Raw genomic sequence first — 14,554 nt, 5'->3', positions numbered from 1 at the left:
AGCCATGATAGCAGATGTTCCTATATTTTTTTCAATTTCAATTTTTTTTGGCGGCAAAACAGTGCGCCTTATACACGGAGATTTACGGTATGGCAAAACTGGTCACTCAAAGATTTTTTTACTTTTTTAAGGCACTTCAGGATCATTTTGAAGCGCCATTTTTTTTTTGCTTCAATATTACATCATTTCACAGACACTGATAACACGTAGGGCCATGCATCTCAGCTTTAACATTGTTAAACGATGCCTTTAATGATTGTTTCCATTTCTTACCATCTTTTCTTTTGTTGCAGCCTTGGGGGTGGGGCCTTGGGGATCTTGATGAGTACCCTCATAGGGTTGAGGTCGTGGTAGGGCGGCTCCATCTCAGCCAGCTCTATTAATGTGATACCCAGGGACCATATATCTGCCTTGTAGTCATAGGGGTTGTCCTTTAGCGTCTCGCATATGACGACTTCAGGGGCCATCCTGTATGAAGTGTAAAAAAGAGCAGACCAAATAAAACAAAATGTACATGTAAATGGTGATGTACAGGGTGTATCTTCGTAAATGGCTTACAGGTTGTCTCTTAGAATCTCATCGATATTGACTTCAGAAGACAGGAGAAGTAGAATTAGTATGAAAGGAGCAAAAATTAGAATAGTAGTGATTATCTTAATCAAAGTAAGTAATAGCAAAATAAGTAGAAGCAGTGGATGTGGATGTGGATGTATAACATGTATAACAGAAATAAAAGAAGTGACATTATACATGACAGTAGTAGAAGTGGAAGTAGAAGTATTATCATACAAACACATTTTTTCAAACATTCAAAGTTATTTCAGCATTGAGAGCCCAGTGCTCGGTACTACCATCAGTTTAAAAAAAAAAATACAAGCTTGCGTAGTGTTAGGCGAGGGGGGTCATGGGAGATATTTAGCCCAATCTCTTAGCATCTCTTAGTGAAACCCAACTTGGCATAGCACATTACAGAAGAAAGCAAATGTTTATCTTGGGGCAGGGATGGGTTCCTTACTCTTGCGAAACCAACTTGGAGAAAGGTGGGGGAGGGCCCTTTGGGCCTTTACCCTAGCAAAACTATATTTGGCATAGCTAAACTACAAAGAGGGAAAAAACAAAATTTGGGGAGAATGGTCGGGGATGGGACTATCAGACCTTAAGACATGTGCCCCTCCCCCCTCCCCTCCCCTTTTCACAATAATCCTGATACGCCGTTGACCAATCATATCATGTGAACGCCTCTCCGACGCTAGCCAAACTAATCATCTCCTTAAAAGGAAAGAGAGAAAAATAGTCTGCAGTAAGAGAGGATCGAGGAGTCCGATTCCACTAAATCCAGACAATGAAACACCATCCTCAACGAGAGGGGCATAAATTAGGGGGTTGCTATGGCGACAATGATGCTTATACTGATTACAGGAGCCCGGGTTACGGTCCTCTGCATAAGTTGGACACTTACGAGCAGATCACTTTCTGTTGATAAACTGTGCTACGATTAACCCTCCGATTGCCAACACTACATGTTAGTCATCATAGAAAGCTTGCAAACTTTGATAAACAGTTCACTTTCTCACTTTTGGGTGATAAACAGTGGTCCATTTAATTTACTAGATGCTAATGCCAGATGGTTCCCCACAAAAACATCACAAGCAGATCGCTTTCTGTTGATAAACCGAGTTCCAATTCAGCTTTACGAATTTGGCATAATTAGAAATGTTGAAAAACATGTACCGGTACATATAATTTAAACATCCTTGCAATTTCTTTGGTCATACAGATATTAGGAATAGTGAACATACATGTAAATGTCCATGAATTTCTCTTGCAATCTTTCATCAACTATAAACTACAACTTTTTAACTAAAAAGTTCTCTTTGCTCAAACAAGGGTACATGCAAAGTAGTTGAACCCAATTAAAACTGAAAAAATTTGACCTGCCTCCAAATCCCTAAATTCTCCTTCTTCACAGTAAAATTGTGTGTTGAAAATATGAAGAGCTAGTGCCCCCCCCCCCCCCAAACGAAAAAGAATGGGGTTCCCATTCCCTTGACCAATAAATCAAACTCTCTCAGTGGTTTGTAAGCCAGACCATAGGAAGGCTCTAATGCATATTATCCTGTGGTCTTTTATGGCCTGTTCAGACTAACACGAACGTATCGTATAAAGAACATTTAAACTTTAAAGAATCATTGTATTGTGAAAGAGGTATTCAAACTGGATAGAAACAATGTGTAAAGAAAATAAGAATTGTCCTATAATAAAAAATAATGCTCAAACAAGCATTTTTCATCAACATTCAGACTAATCTTTTTTTAAATAACTATATAAATAAACGTTTTTACGGATTGCTGTTCAATTAATTTTGTTTGACTAGACATGAGGTGCAGTATTAAATAACCTATTCATTTCTATGCGAAAAACAGTTTTTTTTTCACTGAATCAACGGCCACAACCACAAACACTGAAATTGAAAGTGAGAGGGGATTTTCTTTTCTTTTTTCAGTCTTCATGGTGTTCAGATTTTTCAAGCTTCTATGAAATTATAAAGGAAATAAAGTATCGGAAGATTAAAGGCTGACATGCAATTATATATTTCATTTCTATACTGATCGTCATATACACACGCTTTCTTTCTTGTACTGCAAAACCAACAACTTCCACGAGCATAAAACATTCCATAATTGTGCGGGTGGTTAAGATTCAGGAATCACAACTGAGAGGAAATATAAAAACAGCCATCCTTGACCCTTTCAGATCAGAATTTATTTTAGAGATGAATTTATCACATATTGTTCTTCAAATTGGCAACAAAAAAAGTTTTCTTTAATTAGTAGTTTTGCTACATTGTTGAAATAAAATGTAATGTCTCTGAAAACAACATAAATGAGCAAAAATGGGGTCATTTTTTTTTTTTAATTGCCAAATTGATTGAAAACAATAATTTTGAATCTCTCAACATGTTGCCAACTTAAGGATTTTGTAGCTATTTTCCTTTTTAAAATTCCTGACATCAAATGCAATATAGTCATGTGACAAAAATGGATGCAGTGAGTGCAGACATTTTTGCCTTTTCTACCCATGCTTGTGGCATATTTTCAGTGCCCTAGAATAAAAATGTATCCAGTCAAACCCAAAATGTGGAATGGTCGTCTCAAAAGGGTTAATAATTCCCAAAAGTTTTACAGAACGTGCAGTTCCAAGTCAGTAGCATTCGCTGCAGACTTGCTCAATAACCCCAACATACAATATGAAAACAATACTACAGTCAAACCTGCTGTAGTTACCACCTGTCTACAACGACCACATTTTTTGTTTCCCTTGAAAATGGTTCCTCATTGAAACGTGAACTAAAGGAACTTGTCTACAAAGACCACTTTTTGTGTTTCCCGTGGGCGGTCACTATAAACAGGTTTGACTGTACTTAATTTTAAGACTCTTACCAATAGGGTGTACCGATGAAAGAATCCCTTCTCTGCAGGGGAGATGTATTCTTGGCAGAAACTCCAAAGTCAGCTGAAAAATAAGAAAAGAAAAGAATAAAACTTATTACTTCATTAAGATGAACATCAAAAGCATAATTAGACAACTATTGGATTACTACAGATGAAATACAAATGAATGACAAAATCTTATCAAAAATCATATTGGACTGCTTCTCCCTTATTACCATCACCCCAGTCGAGATGAAGATACTGCCGGGTCCAGTATGGTATCTCAAACTTTCAGAAGAGCATCGGATGCAGTATATCAAGACATGTGAATGCACTTGGTGGATGTGCAATATCTTTAAAAGTAACCACTTGTGCATGTGAGGGTTTGTGTCTACATCATGTGATGTGCTATTTCAAGTTTTGATCATGGACATCTTCAAGACTTCAAACAAACAAAACTGATATTAGATGCATTCAAACTGCAACCAAAAATCATTTATTTGCCTCATATTCCATAAAGTGATGAAGTGCGGGATCAGAAGAAGGGGAAACAGATGTTAATTTCTATAAATCATCATGACAGTTGTATATAAATCAAGTTATGTTAAAGAAATAAAAAACATGCAGAACATTTCCAGGAGGCTACATACATGCATGTAAGTTATTTTAGATCTTTTCGCTAGAGAAGACAGTTTTCTGTTGTAAAAATATTTCATTGTTTTTATCGGAGCGTCGGTTTCCAAAAAACAAAACCGGGACCCGATGGCGACGGTCGGGATTGGTGTGACCGACTGTACCGACTCAGGCCTAGTACAGTAAGTACACTTCATACTTTTCACAAGCGTGTGTGTACATAAAGTTAACTAGACAAAGAGATCTTATGGATAACAACAAAATGATTTGATATTGCAATAAAGGTGTATATTGAAACATAATGTACACTCATGGTGGAAAGTATCAGACTCTGTAATTCTGTCCATACAGAGTTTTTCATGTAAAGAATAGCCTTTGTCTGTTATAAGAGATAAAGTTTAGTATTGTTGTATGTGATAGGAGTATCTTACATGTCCTGTGTCACATCTGCTGAACAAATAGCTTTCAAAGAATATGATTATTATCATTATCAGGTCATGAACCAACAATGAATTCTTCCATTTTTATTTAATTCTTATAATAATCAGCTTCATGAACTTGTTTCATCACTTCAGAATATCTAACTTATAAATAACATGTACATGAACTGAATCTAAAGGGAATTAGAAAGCGCATCAATTACATCAGCTGAAGCAGCAGCAAAACATCAAATTACTAGTTTGCTTAGAGTTTGAGAATAACCTCTTAGAACATACTCGTGTAGTATATTATAATTACCATACAGAGAAAACTGTAGTTTCCAAAGGCCATAGAACAAAAGAGGCTGCAGAATCGAAACTCCCCTCTTCCTGGCTCTTAAAATGATTAAAATTAGAGTTTTTAGACTTCTTTGAGATCTTGATACCACAACTTGTGCACAGTATATTGTAGGCAAATGCAAATTGCAGTTTGCTGGGTTCCATAAGCAATTTAGCACGTCATAGAAACTTCATGTCCTTCTCAGAGTACTACAAAAGTGAAACTTCCAAGCTTTACATTTATCTTTGAAAGAAACTATCAATCATGTACATGCAATAGCATGCTGAAGTGATTTGTTTATTGTCTTAAAGTGCAGCATAATGATTACATTTTTTGTTTTGTCATAATTTCTCTGTTTTAATACAATGGTAGAATATAAACGTAAACTAACACTATCCAACATTTGAAGAGAGGAAATAAATTCGAGCATTCTGAAATCTGAATCCATCTATTTTTCTTGTAACTTTTTTTTCTCCATTTCATTTAACTCTCCTTGCACATATCATGCAGATTGTTCTAAATTTGTGCAGCTCAAGTCAAGGCAATAGAGCAATTTTTTTCTTTCTTTCTTTCTTCTTCTGAAGTATCATATACAACTACATGTAGATACAAATCAAGACAAGTGGCACATGAAAGATGACATTCTGTCATGAGTCGAGACAGATATAACAAATTAATTACAGATATATGTCATGGGGTACTTTAAAAACACATAGCCTCAGTGTGAATGAGACTTGAGAAAGGATCTCTATCAACAAGGTGAAGAGTATCACATCACTGATATAAATTAAAAGTTCTGAATAAGCCTAAAGACATTAATACACAATAAGTGACATATTGCACCTTTGAGCACTCTCACAGCCTTGTACTAGCGTACTGGTGGCTTCTTTAAAGGCTGTCTGTACTAGATTGACTAAGAGGTATTAGACCACCCAGGGTGGTCACTGACATGTCTCATCAACTCAGCTCTCAAGTAACATAAGAAAAAGAGGATCATGGGGGACCAATGGTCACAAATTATGCATTGTTTTCTATATAGAGGGAGCAAGTAGCTACAAGTAGTTCAGTTGGGCTTTAAGCTTGTCTGCCTATTATGGAGACAAGCATTTCAAGGACTGTATTAATCAAAGATATGTGTATATGCGCATGATTAATACGGTACATGAAACTCTACTTGTCTTTCATAGAACTTCATATTTTCAAGTTTCAAACAGCAATTCCAAGATAGTAAATTAGTCATGATGCAAATTTAAAGACAAAAGCAAACATCAGAAACGTGTTTCCACAACATTTCTTTGTCTGCAACAGATTTTTGCATTATTTCATCAAAACATGTATGCGGTATCAATCCATTTAGTAATGAATTTTGAAAGCACCTTTATCAGTTATATTCTGTTTCTTTACATTGTGATCGTTACCCATGAAGAAATATTTGCTCATTATAATTAGTTTGTTCAGAGCCAGAAGGGTATAAGAGTTAACACCCCTCTGGCCCCAAACAGGTGATTCCTTTTATCTTAATTGCTTGTGTGGGGGCAGGGGGGGGGGGGATAGATTGCACTTTCTATAGAGTGGAGCAGCATGATTATGATAAATTGGAGACAAAAACCAAGTCCCAAACTGACCACACATTTAGGGCACAGCAATTATCTATAGGCCAGTCCTCATCAGCTCAAGTTTGCCAAATGACCCGCTATTTTAACTATCCCGATCGCAAATCAGCCAGTTAATTTGCGCAGATGCAAATAGTGGGATATTTGGTCGAGAAAATTTCCCGAGAAATCCGGGGCTTGTTTCCAAAATATCCCGCTATTTGGGAAATAGCAGGCTGATTTGCGCCCATCTGAGCTAGTTTGTGATGAGCGTCTGGTAAAGACACAATTTCGAGCTTTGGGAAAACATCCCTAGTCTGAAAATAGCGGGTTATTTGGCAAACTCGAGCTGATGGAGACAGGCCTTTTTTCTCCTCCAAGCAGACAATGATCCAGGACCACAACAACAAGAAAAATCCCCTTGAACATTTTCATTATCTCTGATCATATTTACTTTCTTTCTTGCTTCGTTAAACTCTCCTTACACATTGCATTGCAGGTTGTCCTAATTAGCTACAAATTTGTTGTTGCACCTAAGGGTATCAAGGCAATATGAAGTGCTGATTCAATTTCTGTTTGGAAAAGAGATGACGACATGTTCCAAACATGGACCTTTTGTTTGGTCCATGTTCCAAAGCAATGTACCATACCATGGTGATCTGCTATAAAAATACCCATATTTGGCTATGATAATGGCAGGACCAGTATGTCATTCACCTGTTGTGTGTGTGTACCCAAACACCAAGACTCCACTTCATCAAAAGACCATTATTAAGACCCATCGATGCTGGTCCTTATTAAAACTGGGCACAAAGGAATAGCAGGGAAATAGACCGAGCCCTAATTTTCATTAAAAAATGGGGTGGGAAGCAATAATCAAGTCCATACAGGACAATTGCATGCATGTACATATTTGGATTCACAGTACAATACATGACAAAAAGTGCATTAGAGGAAGCCGTAGGGTGCTGAACTTGATTAACCTGTAGTTGATATTAATCGTATGATTAGCAGATCTATATGTATGAAAAGATGTTAAAAAGATGTTCCATCAAATATTTCAGTCCTTATGACAACATGGGGGTAAATGATCTGAACTGATAGACATGGAGTGTACATTGTAGCAGGGAAACTTAAATTTTCCTAAGTGTAAAAAGGGCTAAAGAAAATACTGGGTAATCATGTTCTTCCAGATGAAAATAATGATTAAGAAATATTGTGGTAAAAATGGGGATGGTGAAGAAGATGATGATGATGACGACGAAGACGACGACAACGGCTACAACAACAACGCCAATGGTGATGTTTGTGATGATACTAATAATATTATTACTGATAATGAAGCTATCAATGATATGGTCAATGACAATATCAAGGTTAATGATGCTAATGTTAATGATGACAATGATGAAGATGATGATGGGGATGATGGCGATGGTGATGACAACGATGATGATGGGGTTGATGATGATGAAAATGGTAATGATTGACAAGGGTATTGGTGGTAATTATAAAGATCATGATCAAGATGATAGTGATCAACAGAAAAATGAATGGTTATTGTGTGATGCAAAAGGGAGGGATGCAGATGAATATATTTTTTCACATGATTGTTAATAAGAGTTTCCATTTCATTTTTTGAAAGGGGGGCGTTTCCAAAACTGGTCTATACTTTTAAGGTTGATGATGATGATGATGATGATGATGATGATAACGATGGGGAATATGAGGATAAGAATACTTACGATCTAATGACAGAAGATTAGAAAGTATAGAATTGATGAAGAACCACAGGACAGGGAGGTTAACCATGAAGCAGATGACGAGAACAAAGACACCTGGGGGTGTTTCATAAAGATCGTAAGTTGAACTTATCTCTAAGTTGGACTTAACAGTTATGGAGAGCTGTTAGCATCTTTGAAAAAATATTATAAAAGTTATTTTAAAAGGCATAAAATGTTGATTAAAATCATTCTTATTTTCTTTTATCAAGGAGATTTCATGTTCTTGATGAGGAATTTATAAAAAGTCTAAAATACTTGAATATTCACATTTGAATATACTTTATTTTAGGGCTACAAATGGCTCTCCATAATGTTTAAGTCCAAGTTTGAGATAAGTTCAACTTAGGATCTTTGTGAAACACCCCCCTGATGCAACTATCTTACCTCGTTCGTTCGTGTCTCCTTAGATCAAGATAGTTATGTAAAGTTCCTTAATTAAATTAAATTAAATTAAATTAACTATCTTACCTAATCTGACATTGCCATCCATTTTGAGTAGAATGTTTCCCGCCTTGAGATCTCTGTGTATGATGTTATGTTCATGGAGGTATACAAGAGCTTCCAGTGTTTGCCTGCAAACGACTTTGATCTGTGCCTCCGTCAACGGCTTCTCCACCTCCAGGACTATATCGTCCAGGGCACCACCCTCGCAGAACTCCAGCATCATCTACAGGTGCAAGATCAACAACAACAACATACATCAATCTTTATCATATATATGTATACTACAGCATCAGGCTCTAGCTTAATGAGTTCAATGTTACAGCCTCCAGAAGTGGATTTTCTTAATCTCAAAGATTTCAATATGCCTGAACACTTGCAGATCATACTGTTTTTTTTATACTCAGGAAGAAAATGGAAAACAAAAGTTATGAGAAATTTGAAAGTTGAACAATTTCCCAAACTCTGTGATTTATCTAGTTAGCCTTCTGCCATTTATTTTATATTCAAAAGTCTATTGATGTCAATTTATTTCTTTTTCAACAAGTCCCTTAAAAATATTCACACAATAAACTCACAATATATATGAACAAAACAAATATGATTCATGATACAAATTAAGATAACAAGAATACAAGTGTGTAAATAACTCTTGATAACAATCACACTTAGTATTTTAAATATCAGAAATTATGAGGAAAAAATACAATTCAGTCAAATCACAAGCTCCTTATAAAAAAAATCATCAGAGGTAGATTGAGTAAACGAGCAAGCAAGAGATGGAGAGAGGGAAAGAGAGAGAGAGAGAGAGAGAGAAAGAGAGAGAGAGAAAGAGGGAGAGAGACAGAGAAAAAGATAGACAATAACAATTAGAACGTAGGGGGAAAAATACTAACGATAGCCTTTATAAAGTTTGAAAGCTGAGTTTCTTTTCTGGTGCAATGGGGTAGGTGATTGAATAGCCGAGATGGGATATAAAGAGTACTGCTTCTTAGAAAATCAGTGTTAGGTTTAGGTATGTTTATTAAGTACATTCCCTGTTTCTAAGGTTATAATTACTTTCTTTCAAAATGACTTTAGTAGACAGAATATCTGGTACTTCATTGTTAAGTATTCTTAAGCGCCATACACACACACAATTTCATCATATGGCTATCCAAAAACTGTGAATTTGTTGTGTGTAGAGACACAGGGTAAGAAAAATAGTACCCGACTCATAATCGCAGGTTTGTGTTTGATCAATCGCTACTTTGAAACTTTATCACTCCCTGATCGCTAATACATCACATTTGTTTCAAAGCTTTTGGTTATCTATTTCTAATTCTATCATTATTTAAACTAGTCAAGCCAACTTGATGCAAGTTGGCTCCTCTTCTGAAAGAACCTTCATTTTTCTCCAAGATCAAAACCACTTTATCCATAATTTTAACTGATGGAGAAACATCTCCTCCAGAACGATAATATTTGGATACTTGAATTCCATCAGAAAGTCAATCTCCAGTCTCAAATCATTGGGGGAGGGTATATACATGTAGGAGGAGGTCAAGTGCCCCCCCCCCCCAACCACCACTCCCCCTCCCCATGTTTTTAAACCCCTTTTTCTGTTTTCATTCTTTCTCAAAGACCATCAAAACCAATAACTTACCCATAATTTGGACTGATGGAGAAACGTCTCCTCCAGACCGACAATATTTGGATGCTTGCATTCTGTCAGGATGTCGATCTCCACCCGGAAATCATTTAGGTCATCGTGTTCTTTGATTTCAATGATCTTTGCTGCTACTGTGACTCCATTATGTTTATTTCTTGCCTGGACGAGAGATAGGAAGATAAAAAGGACAAATATTATAATGATTTGTTGAAATAAATTTGGCATGGTATACTGTAAGAATTGTGTTGCAGAGATACTGTCTGCTTAAACTGTGTAAAATGCTTAAATAACTTTGTAACATGATCAGCACTTTTGAAAGTTTGAAAGCCATTACATAATCTTTTTTAAAAAGGGCTGATCCCATATTAACATACTAATAACAATAACTACAAAATAATCATGCATTGAGAGTTGAGACAAACTTACTTCATCGTATACAAAGAAACATCACACAGAGAAACATCACACAACAAAACAGTGCATAGCTAAAATTGACATTGTAATTTTGTTACTTTCTTGTTCTTTTTTTTTGTTATCATTTCATTCTGTATTTGTATGTTTTAAATGTTTTTATGAAGAGTGTTGAATAAACTTTGAATTGAATTGAATTTAGCTAATTGAATTGAATAGTGAAACGCATGTTTGAGCTTTGTTTTGAATGAAAAACTTTGTAGTCTGAACATTGTGTCGTATGAAAATTGTATAACTGGGCGGAGCTTATCGTGAGTGCGTACTGATGACTGGCCGGGTGTTACAGTATGTCAATTGACCTCTTTAAAGGCCCACTACACTACTTGTAGCTACTTGCGCCCTCTATATAACAAACCATGCCTAATCGGTGACCATTGGTCCCCCATGATCCTCTTTTTCTTATGTTAACTGAGAGCTGAGTTGATGAGATAACCACCTGTCCAGTGACCTTGCAGGGCAGTCTAATCCCTCCTGTAAACTATGGCAGATACGCTTTAAAACTAGTTTCTTTATATGATGTTCTAGTCTGTATGCCCCTTACATGTACGCTACATGAAGATTCTTTTGAATATACAACATTTCGTCAAACCAGTTCCATTCCCTACATGTACACTATAGACTGTACAGGCAGGCTATCAATCTCCTTGATATTAATGTGGTAAAGGTATATTGGATGTCAGAGTTGGTCACTCTCTTTAATAATGAGCCTTCTGCACTGACGGATCAGAAACCTTCAGTACATGAACACCAGCACACTGATTTTATAGAGTTATTGTCATTTTTTACTGGTATCATTAATGTTATCATTATCAGTGATATGGGACCAGCTGCTTGTAGGGATCACAAAAACTCCTGTATTCTCTTGCTTCGGAAAGCTGAAACACAAAAATATGTTAAAGTTTACCGCTTATAAATATAATGTGTATTCTATAAAGAAACCTACATGTATATGTACATGTACATTAAAAAAAAGTTTACTTTGGATATTTTCCCCTACTTTTTTCAAAGTTAAAGGGAGAGGGTCTCCATTTTCCATGTGCCATTTTCCATATGGGGGGATGCATGGAAAATGCAGAGAACATAAGGTCTGTCAAAAAAATGAAGGCTAATCCTGGTGATTGACAACACCTGTTATTATTGGGTGAACACCTGAATGGTGTCAAATTCCCCATGATAGCCCACTACCACTACTACATGTAAGCGTCTTCAAAATTTGCGTATTACATAATTTACATGTAGCTTCCACTGACTGCCATCATGAAAAAGTGATTTTGCAAGGGCTAAACACATATCTACAGTTTTCTCACTATGAAAAAGATATAAACACTAAACAGCAATAATCAATATAATTTAAAGAAGTTAAAGAAGCATTGATTAGACCTACTGTAAGCACAAGAAGCATACAATGTAAACATACAATCTTTTAAAAGACTTCCATGTAGTCTGTATGCATACTGTACAGTATCACATTCATTCCTAACCACAACTACTTCCAATGGCAGTATGATTGACCTCAACTATAGTCCTTTCAATGGGTCGTTACAAAATCATATCCAGTTCCTTGTTTTGGACTCTGATTGTTGTGGTTTTGGCAGTCTCTCAACAGATCCAAGTAATATAACAGACCGTTTCATCCTCCTTTCAAACAACAAACATTATTTGTATACATCTTCCTCAAGCTTTTTGACCATAAAGTCTAAGGGGGACCACCCGGACCAATGACCTAAAGTTCATTTTCTCTTGAAAATAAAAGAAATGTAATTGAAGATCAGATATTTCTACTGCACAGAGAAATTGTGCAAGAAGTTTAAATACCCTCTAAATGACAGTAAAAGTGACTTATATTAAAAAATATTAATAATAATCATAACAGCTACAAACAAAACAAATACAATTTTGGGAGATTGGTCTCCTTTAAAGCGCCCAATAAAAAAAAAATTAAAAATTTAGAATGGACTTCTTCATTTGAAAACTATCCAGGGTTGCTGAGACTGTAATATCCAGAAAAACAGACAAATGAGTCACCAGATTTTTTCTTACTTCTTCTTCCTTCTCTTTTGCATTTTGTGGTGATTTGTGGTGGTTTCTTGCCATGAAATCGTCTTTTTGTTAAAATCCATAACATCTAATACCGTATATGTACATGCAGGTACATGCAATTAAAGAAAGTCTGCAAATATTTGCTTTCAATTATTTTTGGTGTAATACACCCATGCACTTTGTACATTGTACCATTAAACTACCCAAAGTTCAATTTTACATGTTAATTTGAAGGAACAGACTGAAATCATTTCATAAATTTTTTCATTGTGTGCATTACACAAACATGAGCTGCGATACAAATGTAATATACATACACTGTATGAATGATATTCACATTATGTCCACATCAACAATATGCAAGGAATGCATTTCATGGTATAAATGTCACAATAGGTGCTTACCAAAATGAAAATTGATGAGAATCACCAAATTGTATTATATGAGTGATGACTAGTTGCTGAATCAGCAGAGAAATATTGAATGAATCAATGTCATTCTTATTTGGCTTGGAGGAAAAAAAAGACATGCAGTATAGGTTTATAGGGGGAAAGACCTTCCTCAAAGATATGATTCATGTACAATGTACATGTATGTATTGTAGTATGTAACATCTCTATTATTTCAATTGGAAATGAAAGAAAAAAAAGTTGATTTATAATTACATGAATGCATCTCCTTAAAGGTACTATGTCCCTTTTGCAGCCAACATCAAATTCTGTAGAACTTTGCAGGAATTATGAATATGTCATGTGTGTCCTATCTGTGAAATTTAAACGTAGCAGTGTCCTAATATTCAAATTATGCTAGAAAACCTGTTTACTTGCTAGACTTCACTGTTAGACACTATTGAGTGACTGACTGGCTTTTTTTCTTCTTTGGTAATAACATAATATAATGAGCTGTAGAGGGTACATGAGCATTTGTCTACATCAATAACCCACTTCTTGTGATGGCCAAAATTAAACTGATTGAATCTTTGCGCAGCATAAAACGCATGACTATTCGGTACGATGGTCTGAAAATCGAAACTATTTCTTATTGGCTCTATAGCTCCTAATTCATTTTGACAACCAACAGTCATTATTTTCCCACTTGAAGACATTTTCAAGCCCCAACTTTTTTAGGGAAGTTCTAAATTAGTATTATCTTTCAAATGCCGTTGGAATTTCACCTTTTCATTTTTTTGGCCTGCAAATGGGACATAGTACCTTTAAACTGAAGGATTTGGAACAATCACAGCAATGATTTCATGGACCAAAATACAGGTACACTGTACATGTACATGTAGGTTAAAATTGAGAACTGGTCAGCAATATTAAGTTCTACTGGTATATTAAATTCTGAATATTTACTTCAAATGAGCTCTGGTGGATTTTTTAATATTTTTAAATCACAAAAATGAAGGAAACTTGCAGCACAAAAAGATTACTTAAATTACTAATCCAAACATTATTTTGATAGTTGGTTTACTTGTAGATATCCTGTACAATTGATGTCCCTTGCCACTATATGTGACAACATGTATTTTATGAACATAAATGTGTTCTCTACAACCCATACAGTACGTACAGTATGTATATCAAATAGCTGGATTCAATTCTACATGACAGGTATAATAGGCCACCTACATGTATTTGCATTTTAACAGGTACAAAGGATTGCACAATATTTCTTCGTATTATAGCAAAGAAGACGACCCAAAAAGCTCATTCAAGCATATGTTTTACTTTAGATCATGGGTGTGTGATG

The 14,554-nt window shown here is 35.6% G+C and overlaps 1 protein-coding gene across 1 annotated transcript in view; it reads right to left on the bottom strand.

Annotated features, from left to right (window-relative positions):
• Positions 1 to 14,554, bottom strand: part of LOC588762 (serine/threonine-protein kinase 10) — a 74,576-nt gene that overhangs the window by 44,477 nt on the left and 15,545 nt on the right. Inside the window, exons 2-5 of the mRNA XM_030986422.1 lie at positions 10,286 to 10,450; positions 8,668 to 8,866; positions 3,441 to 3,513; positions 274 to 468 (exon numbers count right to left, since the gene is read on the bottom strand). Of these exons, the coding sequence (XP_030842282.1) occupies positions 274 to 468; positions 3,441 to 3,513; positions 8,668 to 8,866; positions 10,286 to 10,450 (632 nt within the window). The remainder of the gene's footprint in view (positions 1 to 273; positions 469 to 3,440; positions 3,514 to 8,667; positions 8,867 to 10,285; positions 10,451 to 14,554) is intronic.

This window comes from Strongylocentrotus purpuratus, unplaced genomic scaffold (genome assembly GCF_000002235.5).
Source record: "Strongylocentrotus purpuratus isolate Spur 01 unplaced genomic scaffold, Spur_5.0 spur5_scaffold_15, whole genome shotgun sequence".
Lineage (NCBI taxonomy): Eukaryota > Metazoa > Echinodermata > Echinoidea > Camarodonta > Strongylocentrotidae > Strongylocentrotus > Strongylocentrotus purpuratus.
Note: the sequence above shows the minus strand (reverse complement) of the source record. Positions and strands in the feature narration are given on the sequence as shown.